The sequence below is a fragment of the Castanea sativa genome, chromosome 8 (assembly GCF_040712315.1).
Source record: "Castanea sativa cultivar Marrone di Chiusa Pesio chromosome 8, ASM4071231v1".
NCBI classification, from domain to species: Eukaryota; Viridiplantae; Streptophyta; class Magnoliopsida; order Fagales; family Fagaceae; genus Castanea; species Castanea sativa.
The window spans coordinates 30005302-30022652 of NC_134020.1; the positions used below are offsets into that span (position 1 = coordinate 30005302).

General features: G+C 35.0%; 1 protein-coding gene across 1 annotated transcript; it reads left to right on the forward strand.

Annotated features, from left to right (window-relative positions):
- The first annotated feature begins 10404 nt into the window (after positions 1–10404).
- LOC142607915 (18.2 kDa class I heat shock protein-like) lies at positions 10405–11274 on the forward strand. Its single transcript, XM_075779583.1, has one exon. The coding sequence runs from the start codon at positions 10589–10591 to the stop codon at positions 11006–11008; it is 420 nt and encodes a 139-aa protein (XP_075635698.1). The 5' UTR covers positions 10405–10588; the 3' UTR covers positions 11009–11274.
- Positions 11275–17351: the final 6077 nt, after the last annotated feature.

Sequence of the window (17351 nt, forward strand, 5' to 3'; positions counted from 1 at the left end):
TTGGGTCCAACTAATGACTATATTATTAGTTCCAAAAATGAGTTACAATCTCATCAAGCAACTTTCAAATAAAAATGAGAATTGGAAGCTAAGAGTCAGACTTTCAAGAATGTGGGAAGCTGTCAACCAAAAAAATCTAGAACTAATCAGTTTGGACATGGTTCTTATAGATGAACAGGTTAGATTTGAATTGAGAATCTATTTTGTCATATTTTCTTTACTCAACTCGCACCTTAAAACTAAAATTGTGACTAACAAATTGCTTATTTAACTACCAAGATGACAAAATACATGCTACAATTCAAAAAAACAATGTTAAGAAGTTTCAGGCACAACTACGAGAAGGACAATTATATTCACTGTCCAATTTTAGAGTAGATACTTAAAAGGAAAAAGATAGCTATCGGCCTCTAAGTAAAGAGAAGAAAATAAACTTTCTATGTACAACAATTATTGAGGAGCTAAAAGAGATTGAAGTTACTATCTCTAAGCATAAATTTGAATTTGTTGATTACCAAACAATCGTGGATCGCTTTGACAATAACAAACAATTCACAGGTAGCCTAAAAAGTCTCAAATTTATTTTAAAATAATTATGTTTCAAATTACTTAATCAACTTTATTTGCTGCAGACATCATTGGAAAGATAGTTGGTGTTGGACCACTAGAAAATGTTCATGTTCAAGGATCTATTGTCCCAATGAGAAATATAGATATCATGAATCCAAAGTAAGCTTTAGCATGTACATATGGATTCATTGCATAATACTACTTCAAGCTCTTTATCACTTACATGTTTGTTTACAACAGAGAAATTAAAATAAGATTCACTCTCTGGGACCAACATCAAATCAAATTGAGGACAATTTTTACACCAACAATCCTAGGCCCTTTGTCATAATAGTGACATCTACTATTGTGAAAACATTTAGAGGTAATAACTTTTAAACATATCTTTTCTTTTACATAATTAACATATTTTTATTAAATACAAGGGAACACTATTTGTCATCTACAAGTGCAACAAAAGTGTACATCAATTTAGAAATACTTGAAACTGCAACATTGATTGATAGGTATTTAGATTTTCCATACCATACTTTTATTCTAATTTATTATTTTAAAAATAATCTTGATACTTTTATTTAGTGCAATACAATCTTCGTATCAAATAATTATTCACTATGTTTTGATTTAAATCTTCTACCATCAAAGAAATGTGGAATAGACTGAAATTGAAGGAATTCCTCTACAATTCAAGCAAGAAATATCAATTGAAAAAAAATCACACAAAATAAAAAAACAATCAAGCAAATAACATCCTTGGAATGGACGTCAGATGATCAGGTACTCAACATTTTTTCCCAATAACGTTATACCAATAATATATTTAGTTCTCAATAAGCTTAACACTAAATACATTTCTTTTTTTCTTTTATATTGTAGGAAAATGTCTTCACATGCCTTGCAACAATGGAAAATATTGAAAAAAACTTTGGATGGTACTATATTGGATGCGCAAAGTGCAACAAAAAAGTTAAATTTGAAAATGATTTCTGGTACAACCATTGCAAAAGTAACTCTAATTTTCCAATTCCAAGGTAAAATATAAATTACCAATTTTAGAATTATTCAATATATGTAAACATAAAACAATATATATAAATATATATATTAATCAAACAAAAATGAAACAAATTATATATTTATACATGCAGGTATAGAATTCAACTCAACGTTGATGATGGAACAGAGCGTGCCGTATTTATTTTTTTTGACAAGGAAGATGAAAAATTACTTCACACAATAGCAAGAGAACTATCAAACAAATATTCAATTGTAAGAACATACAATTAGCTTATATAATCTTTCATTTAATTTGAAAAGAATATACAAAATTATATTTAATATTTTATCAGATGAATGCAAATTCCACCCTACCAAATGAAATGAAGCTCATTGGAAAAACATTTGTGTTCCAACTAAAGCTTAACGACTATAATTGGAAGGAAGGATGGGAGTTATATACAATTGAAAAGGTGTTTGACAACATTTCAAATGACGAAACGACAATGAAACTTGATCATATTACAACAGTAAGATGTCAACTATTACAAACTTAAGCCTATTTGCAAATCCAAATATTATGCTTTAAACCGCATATTGTGTTTTAAGAACCACTGCAAAATGATGAAATCAAGGAAAGTCCAGATCAGACTTCTGACAAAAACACATTTGAAGTATTTGATACAAAACCATCCACAAGCACAAATAATGATCCAGCTGACCCACCCACAAAAAAAAAAAAAAAAAAAATGGTGATATCACAACAATAAGCTTTCTACTTCTACATTTATTTGCAAATTCATTCAAAAAAAATATCTACTATGTACTTTAATAAACATTCGTTGGTGTAGGAAGCATTGGAGAATTATGAAGTCAAGAAAAACGTAAAACAAACTTCTAAGAAAAACAAATTTCAAGTTTTGGATATAAAACCATTAACAAGCACAAATAATGATGAAAGTAGATCAAAACAGGAACACAATAATGGTGTCATCCCATCAATGAATTCTGCCTCTAAAGTTGAAGATGCATAACCAAGTGACGATAACATGTTCCTTCGAGATCTAATCAATCGTTGAAAAGCTACAAAACACAAGTCATCAAAGAAGAAGAAGCTTCAAAGACGCAAATGATATTGGACTTTTATATTTTCTTTCCTTTATGAACTTATTTCAAGGTTCTATTATATCTTCATATTGCCTCAAAAAAGTCAAATAAAAGACTTTGCTTCATTAATAATAAAAGTTTTTTGGAAATCAAATTGGTGTCCAATTAAGCACTAGCACTAATAAAATCAATACCAGCCACTAACTATAGCTACTCTTATTACATGAAATTCACTCATTTAAGTTTAATTACAAAGTGACCCGCTTTTGCACATGGAAACCTTACATAGCTTGAACACTGGAAAGAGTGTTCTTCAATTTCTAGATCCCATCTTTCACACCGGTACCCCAAATGGATCCAATCTCTTTGAAAGTAGTAGAGCCCAATAATTCAATGATCTTTGGGTACACTCAAGTTGAGATGGAATGCGTCAAAAGCTTAAATAGAATCAGCTTGGAGTTCCAAACTAATTTTATATGAGACATTATTGCATTTATTAGAAAAATTGATTTTGCTTTCCACTCCAAATGGAGTTGATATCCTAACATCAAGCATAATTTGCAGTCTGAGCCAGAATTCAGGCCACTAATGTCTGAAGTTGTCGAAGACTTACTAGACATGATACGAAAGGAGCCCAACAGAAGTGGATCAAATGAAGACTGACTTGGATTAGGAAATGGAATGGTGATTTTAGCTTATGAATGAATGCTTAATATGTTTCTTCTTGGTCAATGAAAGAAAATAGAGGAAGATAGATCACAAGGAAGCTGAAAGCAGTAGTTGACATTTTTTTTTTGTATGGAAAGCAGTAGCTGAACTTGAAATACCAAACATGGGAGTAGGTATAATTTGAAGTTACTTCGAAGCAGCATTTTGGCCTTTCAATAAGGGATGACTCAGCGTCACAGAAAATGTTTTTAATTTTATTATAATATTGACAATGATAAGATTATGCATTATGCCCGTAATTAATAAAAGTAACGCTCATTGTTCAGTGTTCTATTATCTTTTTATAATTTTCAGATGACATCTAAATTTTAACTCTTTTATCAGTTTCGGAGTAAATTGGCTCCTATTGTGAATGATGCTAAAGCCCCACTTGATGTAATTTACTTTGCTGCGCTCTCTAAGGTTTTAATATTGTGCGTTCCTGCAATGAAGAGTAGGGCTATCCATAGGTCGGTCCGGATCGAGTTTGTGCCCAACCTGGAACCGACCGGCCGGAATTGGGTGGCAAAAAAATGAACCCGTCGCCGACCGCCGAAGTGAACGGATCGGGTGGATCAGACCATCAGATGGCAGCGGATGGGTCGGTCGGGGTCGAAAGTCCAGAAAATGGTGAAAACCAGCTCGAAAATGGTGAAAAACGGCGTGAAAACAACGAAAATCCGGCATGAAAACGATGAAAATCTTTGAGGTTTCTTCAGATCTGGCCTAATCTAGGTCATTTTTGGCAAGATCTTGGCTAGATCCAGTGAAATCTCGCTGAGATCTTGACGAAAATGGTCTAGATCTCACCGGATCTACCAAATATCGCCGGTAATCGTGTGGATCGGTCGAATCGGTTTTGATCAGATTCTGGAGAAGGAAACCGACGTCCAACCCACAAAACTCTGGTTTTTAAGGAAAAAACCCGTTGCCGACCGCCGGAGAAGTCAGATCGGTCGGCGGCAGGTCGGGTACGGTCGGCGGCGGCGGGTGGGTCGGGTTGGCCGGGTCTCTGGACAACCCTAATGAAGAGGTTGCTCAACCAATTATATTTACATTCATGGATCGAAGTGCATCAGAGTTGAGGGAGCCCCCTAATTCAACTTCTACCTTTACACATTCATCTTCTGTACACACACACACAATATAAATATATATATATATATATATATATATATATGCCCAAAAAAAAAAAACCAAATGAACACTGAATAGTTAAACATAATTTACAGGATTTAAGATTTATAAATCCCCAAGAGATTGAGTAGTCTTTGACACTCCTCCACAGTGGCTTGGAAAAATAAGAGGTTGTCATCAGCAAACAAGAGGTGAGAGATGCACACCCCATGAGGGCTAGATTTTCATAAGTTACCCTGCTTTAGTCCTCTTGATGGTTTTTTTAATCCTCGTGGCTCCCCATTTATTAGGACTGAATATGAGGCTGTTATGATTATCTCCATGGCCAAATAGACCCATTTAGGGTCAAAACCAAGCTTCAACATTATCTGGCGTAGAAAGCCCCACTCTACTTGGTCGTAGGCCTTGCTAATGTCCAACTTGACTGCCATTTGTCCCAATCTTCCTTTTCTTCGGTTCCTCATCCTATGTAACAACTCATATGCTACAGTAGTATTATCACTTATAAGCCTATTAGGTACAAAAGCACTTTGTGCATCAGATATCACCATAGGGAGGACATGTTTCAAACAATTGGCTAAAACCTTGGAAACAATTTTGGATATTACATTCCCCAAACTTATGGGCCTATAATTAGCCATGGTTTTCAATTCATCATTTTTTGGGATTAATACAATATGTGTAAAATTCATCTTATGCAACATGTGACCAGAGTTTAAAACTGAAAGAACTGCTACTGTAACATCTTGACCCATTATATGCCAAAACTTTTGAAAAAAGAAAGGGGGCATACCATCAGGTCTAGGTGATTTTGAGGGGTGCATCTGAAACAATGCTTGCTTGACTTCCTCGGATGTGTACCTTTGGGGTAAGGTTGTGTTCATAGCTGGAGTGACTATGTGGTCCACTGAGTCCAAAACCCCACTAAAGTCCGCTAGGTTGGAGGATGTGAATAAATTCTGAAAGTAATTGATGGCAGTTTCAGCTATCTGATCCTCAGACTAGCACCATACCCCGGTTTGAGACATGATACCAGAAATATGGTTTTTCCTACGTCGTTGGCTGGCTCTTTGGTGGAAAATTTTCATGTTTTTGTCGCCTGCCGGTAACCAAAAGAATCTTAACCTCTAACGCCAATAAATTTCATCCTGGTGGAGGAGTGCATTAATCTCAATTTTCAGTGCTTTAATTGTTGGCTGGTTTGTTGGGTCATTTTGTAAAGATAATTCCTCCAAGGCCGACTACCTCTTTTTTATTTTTTCTTTGAAATTCCCCACTATGTTACGGCTCCACTAAATCAAGTCTTGTCTACATTGTCTAATCTTCTCAAATAGCTGAAACATAGGGTTGCCAACCCCACTCTCGGCCTCCCAAGCAGCCCGGACCACCTTTTCATACCTTTCATGTTGTGCCCACTTTTCCTCAAACCTTCTTGGTATTTTTTTTCTTCCTGCATATTTGGTTAGGCAAGGATATATTGACAAGTATCGGATTGTGATCTAAATAGGAAGATTGGATGTGAATGACCTTTGCATAGGGAAAAAGAGATCTCCACTCTAATTTTGAACATGCTCTATCCAACCTTTCTTGAACAAAAGCATCCCCAAGACGTCCATTATTCCATATAAAACTATTCCTTGAAAACCAAGGTCCACCAAACCACAATGAAGAAGTGCAGCCCGAAATTCCACCATTGGTTGTTGTTGTTTTGGTAGACATCCTTGCTTCTCTAAGGATTGTAAAATCTCATTGAAGTCGCCACAACACAACCATGGGACTGAAAATCTTGTGTGCAGGTGTTTTAGGAGTTTCCAAGATTCTCTCTTCCTTTGTTCTTCCGACCATCCATAAAAGCCTATTAATCTCCATGGTGGATCTGAACCATTCCGTATGAGGGCATCAATGTGATTGGGTGAGTAGGTTTGTATGTGTAAATCCACATCCTCCTTCCATAGTAACGCTAAGCCACCTCTTCTCTGTGCACTTGGTACAACTAACATGCAGTGGTAGGGTAAATCAACTTGGATCCGCCGCATCTCCTTAACTGATTGTTTTGTTTCCATGAAAAACAAAACCTTGGGAGCTTTTTCCCTCACAAGATGAGAGAGGACATCAACTGCACGTTGGTTCCCAAGCCCCTAGCAGTTCTAGCTTAATAGATTCATTGTTGTTGGCGGGGCTGATCCACAGCCTCCGCCGTTGAAAATAGCTTGATGTGAGTTGCATCTTGTGCTTTGGTTTGCTTGCCACTCAACCCAATCTCTGAGCTAAGTCTTGCTTCCTCCATAGATAACCTTCTCTTGGAGCCGATGGTGAGTGTAGCCGTAGAGTTTATTGTTGTAGGCCCTATCTTTCTCTCAATTTTTGTCCACGTAGCACCCTTACTACCAGCCTGAGTTTGTGTTTTTTTTTTCCCAAGTCACATGTTGCCTCACGTGGTTTACTAGTAGCTACAGGTGGGTTGCTAGCATCAGATACGTACTCCACTGGTATATTAATTAGGTCATTAGTTGGGTTTGAATCCGTACTTCAACTAAGCCAACTACTCCCTCCTTTATTATGTCGGTTTGGATAGAGGTCAATCCTGAGATTTTTGCTCCAAATAATCCTCCCCTTAATGACTCGGTTTCCATTAGTGCACTGGTATCCGCTTGACAGCTGTCTACAATGGTCTCATGATTAGCATTCATTGCCAATTTAATTAGCAGTTTCAGATGCTGAGGTGCGTGAGGTGGCTCCTTCGCATCACTGGCTTTCTCCGGCACTCCGTTCATTGTCGATGTCCTCCTCTGATTTGGCTGACCCCTTGTAGTGCTCTCCTCCTTTCGACAATGACCTGCCTTCAGCCACTCACCATATTGTAAGTCATCCAGCCCTTGGTCCATAGTTTGGAGCAAGCTTTTGCTTCATGTCCGAAGAGTCCACATCGGTAGCACAGACCAGCCAAGCATTCGTATTTGAAGCCAATTCTGATTTTATCTCCCTCAGGGCTAGATACAATCCCCCCCCCCCCCTTATGGATAGGCTTGTCCAATGGAAGCTCAACTCTTATGCAAATAAATCGAGCTTGTTCCGACATGAACGCTATGGTATCAATCTCCACTACTTCACCCAACCCCATCCCAATATCTCTACCCGTCTCCTCTATGAGTAAGTCAAATGGTAGGCCCCAAATCTAAATCCACATTGGAATCGTTTGGAAGGTTACCGAAGCTGCCGTCATACCTCGTTCCCATCTTCGAAGTACAAAGGATGGTCATCAAAACTCCACGGTCCTTTGTTAATGACCCATTTCAGCTAACTCTTCAGAGTGAACTTGATTTGAAACAGTCCCTCCCTGACGTCAATAATCCTGAGATCGTACCCCAGTTTCCATACTGTCTTTAGTAGTGATTTTGCCGCCTTTTGGTTATATGGTTGGGTTGTGAGGAAACGTCCCAAAAGGCTTAAGGAACACTCTTCTAGTATTTCTTTCTCCGGGTTGCCCTGACTTGATATACTACCCCCTCCTCCTCAGTCAAGTTGATTCTTTATAGTCTTTCAATGAATTCACCATCCATGCTGAAAATCCGGAGAATTGATACCTGAACAAGCTTGCTCAGTATTGCAAAAGGAAAATTCACTCTAAATGATTAAGAATAGCTCACCCTTGGTGAGAAGAAAAGTTTCTTAATTGGGTGTTTATTTGGAGATCTTTTGAGAATTGCATTATTGAGGATATTTGTAAATTTATTGATGAAATTTTCTTTGAGGATAATTCTTTAGTTGTTAAGAAGACACTTCACACTTGTAAGGTATAAACTTTATAAGTGTGTGGCTGTTGTCACGTGCCTAGCTCTTATTTGGGTTCAGGGCGTGACAGTTGGATGGTTTAGGTGGTTGTGAGTATGGGTCTATGGTGATTTGGGTTCTGATTTATGGTTTTGGTTCGTGGTGTTGGGCTTTGTAACAATGGTGGTGAGGCGGTGGTTGTGATCTCAACGAGTAGATTTTTGGGTTGTGGTGGGTTTTGTTTTTTTGGTTTGCGCGATAGAATGAGGGAAAAGAAGTAAGAAATATGAGAGAAGAGAGACGAGTGAGGAGAGAGAAAAGGAAGTCACACCGTTTCGGACCAAATTGTGCTTAGGGACCAATTTGGTTAGTTTTAAAAAGTCTTGGACTTTTTTGGAATGAGCCCAAAGCTCGGGGTTAGTTTATGTATTTTACCCTATAATTATATTTACTTGAGGTTGAATTGTATAAGTTTATAAATAAATTCATAAGATACTAAACTATTGTGTTTAAAACTTATTGGTGATTTAAATAGTTCATATTGTACTAAAAATTATATGTAGTACAAGGTTGGTAAATCTTTTTTTTTTTTCTTTTTGAGAATTAGATTGATAATCTAATTTTTATAACTGTACAATGAAAACTAGTCTTTCTAATTGATTCAAATGATATATTTATTATAGATTGACTCAAATGATATATTCGTAACTATAATTAAGTTATCAATTATTGGAATAAAATTGTGAAGGCGGTAAATAATTTTAATTTTTGTTCTTATTATATGTGGAAAAAAATAACTTAATTAAATAGCTTGTTGTGAACAAGCTTGAAATTCTTCAACAAGAAAATAAACCAAGTTTAGATATATATATTATAGCTTGATGACGTGTTTGGACTTGCTTCGTGATTGAAATTAAATTAAATTAAGCAAACTTAAACTTTTAATATTCAGTGTGACTTATTTACAACCCTACTAATATGATATGCACCTCAATTAATAATTATCTAATAAATTACCTTACTGCAATTTTGCTTTGATTTATTCTTTATTAATGTAGATAATAGATTGTCAAAGGTCTTGTAGCTGAATTGGCATCTCTCCAAGTACAAAGTGTTTGGGAGTCTAGGGGGAAAAGGGTTCGAGCTGCAGGATTAGCAGTATGTTGTAATTATTTCTCAAAAAAAAAAAAAAATATATATATATATATATATATATATATAGATAATAGATTCCTTAAAGAAAATTATGGAAATGATATAATTTTATGTGATGTCCATTACATTATCATTCCAATTATGATTTTTTTCTTCTCCCTTTCTTATTAGTTGCTCCTCGAATTTTAATAAAAGCAATGTTGGAGACAATTTTTCACATGTTTTTACATAACTTGTTAGCATTAACCTATCGAGTTTTCATTATAGATAACATCACGTTCACATAAACTCATTGCCGACGTCACTTTTATTATGTAAAAATCGTAATAACATATCATATCAATAATTGTGAAAAGGTTTTGAAATTTTTGTGTCTTTAATTTAAAGTTTTAATAAGCACCATTTTTTCTAAGAGCCTTGTAACTCTTTGGCATAGCATTCCTTATTGTTGTAACTATCAAATTATCCAATCAATAAATAACATGTTTACAATGAGTTGCCTTTATTTTCAAAATGACCCATATATATTATGCTCATTTGAATTTTGATGCTTTGAAAAATTTACAAGAATTAATTTGATTTTTTCATGACTGGCTTTATATATTCACACACACATTATGTGCACTTGAATTTTAATACACAGGCGAAGAGTCTTATATCAGTGATATTTTTTTCTCTCCTTTAGAAGCAAAATCAGAATTCAAATATCTTTGACCATAAAATCATAATAATACTAATAATAATTTAATACAAAGTTTTTCTTTTTTTATTAAATCTTGGTTGGGATGAAAAAGTGTTGCCAAATTTGTGCTAATGCAATTGTGGATAGGCCCAATACACGAATCAGTGGCTGTGTGCAACACGAGATACCCAAGTGGGCCAAGTCCAAAGAAGGTTCACCAAGATGCTAGAAAGTTCGTTGAAAATAGTCAGGATACAGCCAGAAAATTCATTAAGCAGAAAGGAAAAAGACAAACAACAACCAGAATTCCCCAGAAAATGCCTGAAGAATACCCCACGAACCTATAAATTCGCTACCGCACTCTTTCTTCCCATACCAGTCAGAATTAGCAAGTGTCATTGTAAGCTTTTTCAACAAACAACCACTTCAAACGTTTTCTCTGTACTCTAGCTCTTAATTAAGATGTCACTGATTCCAAGCTTCTTTGGTAGCCACCAAAGCAACATATTGGACCCATTCTCGCTCGAGATTTGGGACCCATTTAAGGATTTTCCATTCTCATCTGAACCTCAGTTTGCAAGAGAAACTTCTGCTTTGGTTAACACTCGTGTGGATTGGAAGGAGACCCCAGAAGCCCATGTGTTCAAAGCTGATCTTCCTGGGCTCAACAAAGAGGAAGTGAAGGTTGAAGTTGAAGATGACAGAGTGCTGCAAATAAGCGGAGAGAGGAAAGTGGAGAAGGAAGAGAAGAAAGACACGTGGCATAGAGTGGAGCGTAGCAGTGGCAAGTTCTTGAGGAGGTTTAGGCTTCCTGAGAATGCTAAGATGGATCAGATCAAGGCTGCAATGGAGAATGGTGTTCTCACTGTGACAGTCCCTTAGGTGGAAGCGAAGAAGCCTGATGTCAAGGCCATTGAGATTTCTGGCTAGATTGTGATTTTGGTCCCTCTATAGTCTATACCATAATAATTAGAATAAACTATGGCCTTAAATTGTGATTGCAGCTAATAAATTTAGTACATGTATGTTTCTTTGATAATGGTCATGATTTTTCCCCAAGTATACGCTGTACGGGGAGTATGGAAAAGCTTGTAATGTTTTGAAAATTCAAAGGAATGAAAAAACAGAGTGCTTAATATTGCTGCTTACATTTTCTCCACAAAATAATAATAATAATATTGCTGCTTACATCCGTGTATTGTTTCATTGGAAAAGTTTATGCATTTTCTAATATTTGGTAGTATAAAAAAATATTAAAGAAAATTATATCTTAATTTAGTATGAAATCGAGTTGTTTTTTTGCTAAAATTGTTGAAAACTAACTCTATTTCAAATAAAATTAAAAGATAATTTTTTAACTCATTTTAAGTTTACTATCAAATAAAAAAAATGAGAATATATTTGTAAAACTATTCATTTTTCAAAAGTGTTAATGTCAAAACAAATACCTTTTCTTCCTCAAATTGCCAACCAGATCTTTCTAGAAGCAAAGTTCATCAACATTTTGATCAACCATCTAGATGTGGCTTAGCATTTTTATACGGAAGCCTGGAAGGTACTAGCTAGAGACTATTCATCTATTAAAACAAGAAAAATTCTATGGATAATAACCCAATAAACTTTTTTTTTTTTTGGCGTAAAAATAATACTGTTTAGCGAATCATTTATTACTAAAAATATATAAGCCTAACACATTGGCCAAAAAAAAAAATAGTAATAACTTGGTTCCGGGCATCTACAATTATACGTATAATGATTGGCCCATGAACAGTACTATCTAATTACACCAACTATGCCCAAACCCCCTAGAAACTTTGAAACTGATAACCTGGACTCCGCCAACTGATCCTATGTTACTATGAGGCTGGGTTTGGATATTATTTGTTTGCTGAAAATATTGTAGTAAAATAATTTTTAAAAGTGTGAATAGTACTGTGAGACCTAAATTTACTTAAAAATCTGTGAAAAAGTGAGTTTAGTGGTACGTAAACAGTATTACCAAAACCCACTAAAAAAAGTGAACACGCGGATTGGGTAAAACGCCCAATCTAAACGCACACTAAATATCAATGGGTGTCTCAGGAAACCGGGTAAAGCAAGTGGGTGGATAGGAGAGTAACTGAGAATTTTTGCTTGAGGGAGGTGTAGTTGTGATTCTATTTTTTTTTTAGGACACAGGCCCAAGTATGAACAAGGATTACGGACCCAATACTTATTGTTTTAAGAGACTGGGTCTTATTCACTGCAGTTAAATGGGGCTGATTATAAACCAAGTTGTGCGCAAGTCACATAAAGCTCCTCAAGGCAAAAATGCGATTCCTCCAAAGTAATAAAATACCATTATAAGTATTTTAGTATCATAAAATAACCCTTTACTCTTACGAAACAAGTAAAATAATTATTCATAATATTCACAATGGGAAAGAGATTGAAATAGAATATTTAAGGCTTATTTTTTATTGTGTAAACATTTAAAAGAGTTCTTCACTTGGTACCTCGGACGTACTGTCGTGGTACCTCGAACGTACTAGGCCTGTAATCCCAAAATGCTGACTCTCTGAACTATACGATTTTTCTCCATGCTTATTATGCAATGGAGTTTTGTCCTTTTCCTTTACCTCTATAGGTCCTGCATAAGAACACACTATACAATACACATATCTTCAAATAATTGTTATTTTCTTATATTAGGATATACATTTTAATACATATACATATATGTAAATGAATTTCATGAGAATGAGTCAGTCACGAGGATCCTGGCCCCAATTCTCACAGACTTAATACTTTTGCACAAAACTTATGGGATTTGGAACTCAAGTCCAAGTGGCTTTGCTTGGGCATTGCTTTCCAAGATAGTTAGGTGAGGAGGATTTTGTGGGAGAGAGTGATATCTAATGTGTGCATATTTTGGCATATGTTTCTTTTGAGGCTAAGTGATATTTTGAATGATGTCAAGGATATGGGACAAATTCCTCCACGTTGGCTCTCTTATTTTGTTTCTTTCTTTCTCCTCCTTGCTGGGCTATTAAAGTTCTAATTTGAACCTTTGAACTCTCCCTTTTTTCCTCTATCTAAATCCCTCTTTTCCCCCCTTTTTCTACTATGCTTTAGTGTTCTTTCTATAGTGGACATAGTCTGGTACCCCAGGCGAGGATGTCCCTGGTCTGCTGGTTAAAACCATGTCCTCTAGAACCTGAAAATGTGCATTGGGAAGAGGTTTAGCTTGTTTAGGCAATTATAACTCAAAATAGGCATTTGGCTTTAGCTATAAATAAAAGATTCCTTCTTGGAAAGTCAAATGAGTAGATGGGCTACTCAATGCAATGGATGGCATTTTTGGTTAAAAGTGACAATTGAGATGAAATTATGGGGAGGTGTCATGCAAATGGGGGGAACTAAGTTTTTCCATTGGTTCATGTATTTCTAGCATATATGAACCAAGAGAAACCTTCGGGATCCTCCTTTCACCAGAAATCACTCCCCTACCGACCAAACCACTTCTCCCTTACTATCCACTCGGGATCCCACGAGCTTGGACCATGGGTTACAAAGAAAATACTTATTTTGCTGGATTTTTTAATGGCTTTTTTTGCTAGAAATCTAAACATACATCTTGGCTTTCCCATGTGTTAGCCAAGCTCCTCTTCTCAAGGCTTCAAAAGGACACATCAAGGTCCCTAGGCCTTGATGCTCTTCTTACTGCATATCCTCTGACCGAGATCTTTGCTGCATGTCCTCTTATCTGACCGGGATCCTCTCTTTAGTATTATTATTATTATTATTATTATTATTTCTTTCTCTCTTTTTTTTTTTCCTTTTTTTTGGGACTTTGGGCCTTCATGGTTCTTCTTAACTTCATGAATCAGGCCTTCTTTTGTTAAGACCCATAGTCTTTCCTTACTTTTCATGGAATGGGCTTTTTTGTGAAATTTTAGTCCTCAACACATACATATACAAAGCTTAATACAAAGTTTAACGTTTTATTATTAGAGTAAGTTATGATTTATAAATATATTGCACATAAAATATAAACTTTTACATATAGTAAATATTTTTAGGAGAACTTATTATCTTTTAAATTATAACGAATATAAAAAATTTGTATTGTTTGATATTAGACATGAACAAAAACATTTAATAAAAATATATTTAGCATCTTTTATCAAAATTATGCTTAGTGAAGATTTTTACTAGAATAAAATTCATAAAAATAGCAAGCTCGCCATTAGGGGGGTGTTTTTAGAAATAGTTGTGGCCATTGAATTAAAGGTTTCTCTTTTTCCTGAGCAAGTGTATCTTTGTGTTGATTTGTCTGTGTGGATGTGTTTGTGTGTGGGTGTGTTTATGTGCATTTGAGGAAAAATAAGAAGATGAGGAGAGACGTTTCTGAGCTCAAAGAAGAGAGAAAAAAAAAACGAGCGAACCGAAAATTGATAAAATAAATAAATGAACGAGCTACAGTAGCTGTGTTTATTTACACAGTTACTGTAGCTCATGGATGAGTTTCCCCAATTTTGTACAGCTTTGCATCCACTGATGTGGGTGATTTTTTGGCCAAAATGTGTAAAATGGAGGAATTTTTGTATTATAGATGATTATCCACCAATTGATGTGGATGCTCTAACCCCTCATGGTGTTCTAACAATGGATATTGTTGAATTACATTATGATTATGATAACTCAAGATTGGACCATCCACCTAAGGCTCTTCTGTGAAGTAAATAGTTGCGCAGATGATCTAACAAAAATTGAAGAGGCCAAGAGAGCAACATAACAAAATATAACATATGTTCACATTTTTTTTCACCACACTGTTTTGTATTGGATTTGATGAATGTGGGTACCTCGAGAGAGTGTCTTATGATTGTTCCTTTTGTATGATTTATACTTTGTTAGGACATATGTGGAAATTGTTATGTACATATGTCATTTAGAATTGGCTAATCCTTTGACAAAACGCACTTTACTTATAATTGGGTAGATCTAGGATGGTTTAAGTTTTCAAGCAACTTTGTGTTCAAGTCAAGAGTAAAAGCTATGCAAATCTGTTCTAGAAACAAGTGAAGAATTGCTATATTTTTAAAACTTGACAAATAGCTCGACAGATTGAATCTATCGAGGTTTAAAAGAAGTTTTTTGCTCGAAGCTCGATAGCAGCTCGACAGATAGCCTATCTATAGAGGTTTACGAAAATCAGATTTCTAGATCTGTTTTTCACCCATATCCAAGCTATTTGTGTAGGGTTTCTTTTCTCACAACCCTAGACATATATAATGATTATTTTAAGGATCGTCTTGGGGTTGTGCACTTGTTGTTACATGCATTGTGTGACTGAAAACAAAAGTTGTCCTTGTTCATATTTATCTTGAAGAAGCTGCTGCATTTATATTGCGTAGGGTTTCGTAACCAATGAGCTTTTTAATCTTTATCATGTAGATGAACTGAAGAACTTTGCAGATAACATCTTTCTCAAGTTGATGTGTAAGCTGCGTACTGGGATTCGCGCATCGATTGGTTAGTCACGTACTAGGAGCCGTGCATTGGAATGAGAGATTGTCACTAAATTACAAGTCCAATTATGTATTGGGGTAAGGGTTCAATCGTAGGTTGGTATAAAGTACTAGGATTCCTTTACTTGTAACCGCTTGTTTTGATAATAGTGGATTCTCGGGAGTGGTGACCTTAAATTCACCTGATGGGGTTTTGCCTTGATGGTTTCTCCATTCGTAAACAAATCACCTGCATCAAATTTATTTTCTGCTGCATTTAACTTAGTTGGTGATTTGTTTGTGCTACCACGCTTATTACATATAATTGAATCTAATTACTTAACTTGGCTAATTAATTGATTAATTTACCAAAGGGATCAATAAATTCTTGGCCTATCACAATACCTTAGTATACTTCTGCTACTTCTCTTGTTTTATTCTTTGATAATATAGTCCTTAAAGAAAATTATGGAACTGTTATTATTTTATGTGATATTCCATTACCAATTTAAATTCCAATTATGGTTTTTTCTTCTTCCTTGATAACTCGTTGGTCCTCAAATTTTAATAAACACAATTTTGGAAGGCTTTTCACAATTTTTTACTAAATTTGTTGAGACATCAAGTTTTGAAATTGCAATATCAAATCCTATCAACCGTTGTGAAAAGGTTTTGAAATTTTCTATGTCCCTAAATTTATGATTTAAATAAATACTTGATCTCTCTTAGAAAGAGAGATGAAGAAAATAGTTGCATAGATGATCTGACGAAAATTATGACACATGTTCACATCTTGTTAACCACACTGTTTTGTAGTGGACGTGAAGAATTTGGTTACCCCAAGAGAGTGCCTTGTGATCGCTCCTTTTGTATAAGTTTATACATAAATTCATTAGAAACTAAATTGAACATGTTATTTATAATTTATTGGTGAATTAAATAGTCTATTTTGTTGTAAAAATTATATATAGTACAAGTTTGGTAAATCTAATTTTATAAATACACAAAAAAAATTCTAATTGGTTCAAATGATACATATTTTTTAACTATATTTAAGTTATCAAAATAAAATTGTGAAGGCGGTAAAAAATTTCAGTTGTGGTATTTATTATATGTGGAAAAAGAAAAAATAAATTAAATAGATCATGAACAAGCTCAAATTTTTTGAACAAGAAAATAATCTAAGTTTGAATATGTATTATAGCTTGATGATGTGCTCAAGTATGTCCATGTTCAAAATAAACCAATCCTAAACTTTTAATAATTGGCTCGACTTGCTTATAACTCTACTAATACATGCACAACAATTAATAATTTACTAATATGATACTTGATAAGGAATATTTTGACTGCAAAATTTTCTAACTCTTTTTACCCTTCTGGTTTGGATTGCCCTTCAATCTCCTTTTACCCTTCGGGTTTGGATTGCCCTTCAGTCTTCTTTTACCTTTCGAATTTGGATTTCCCTTCGGTCTCCTTTTACCCTTCAAGTACTACGTCCCCTTTAGGTTTATTACGACGCAACGTCTACCTTGCTTTCCCCTTCGGATTATTACAACACTTAGTCTTACACCATTTGCTTGTTCTCCACTCATGCATCCCTATATGGAAAGAACTTGCACACTACATCCAAAAATCCTTCTACATATTCATATCCTCCTAGTATGGGAAGTAAAACCCTAAGATCTCAAAACATTAACTTCATATCTTCTCTACAAAGAAAGATTCTACGT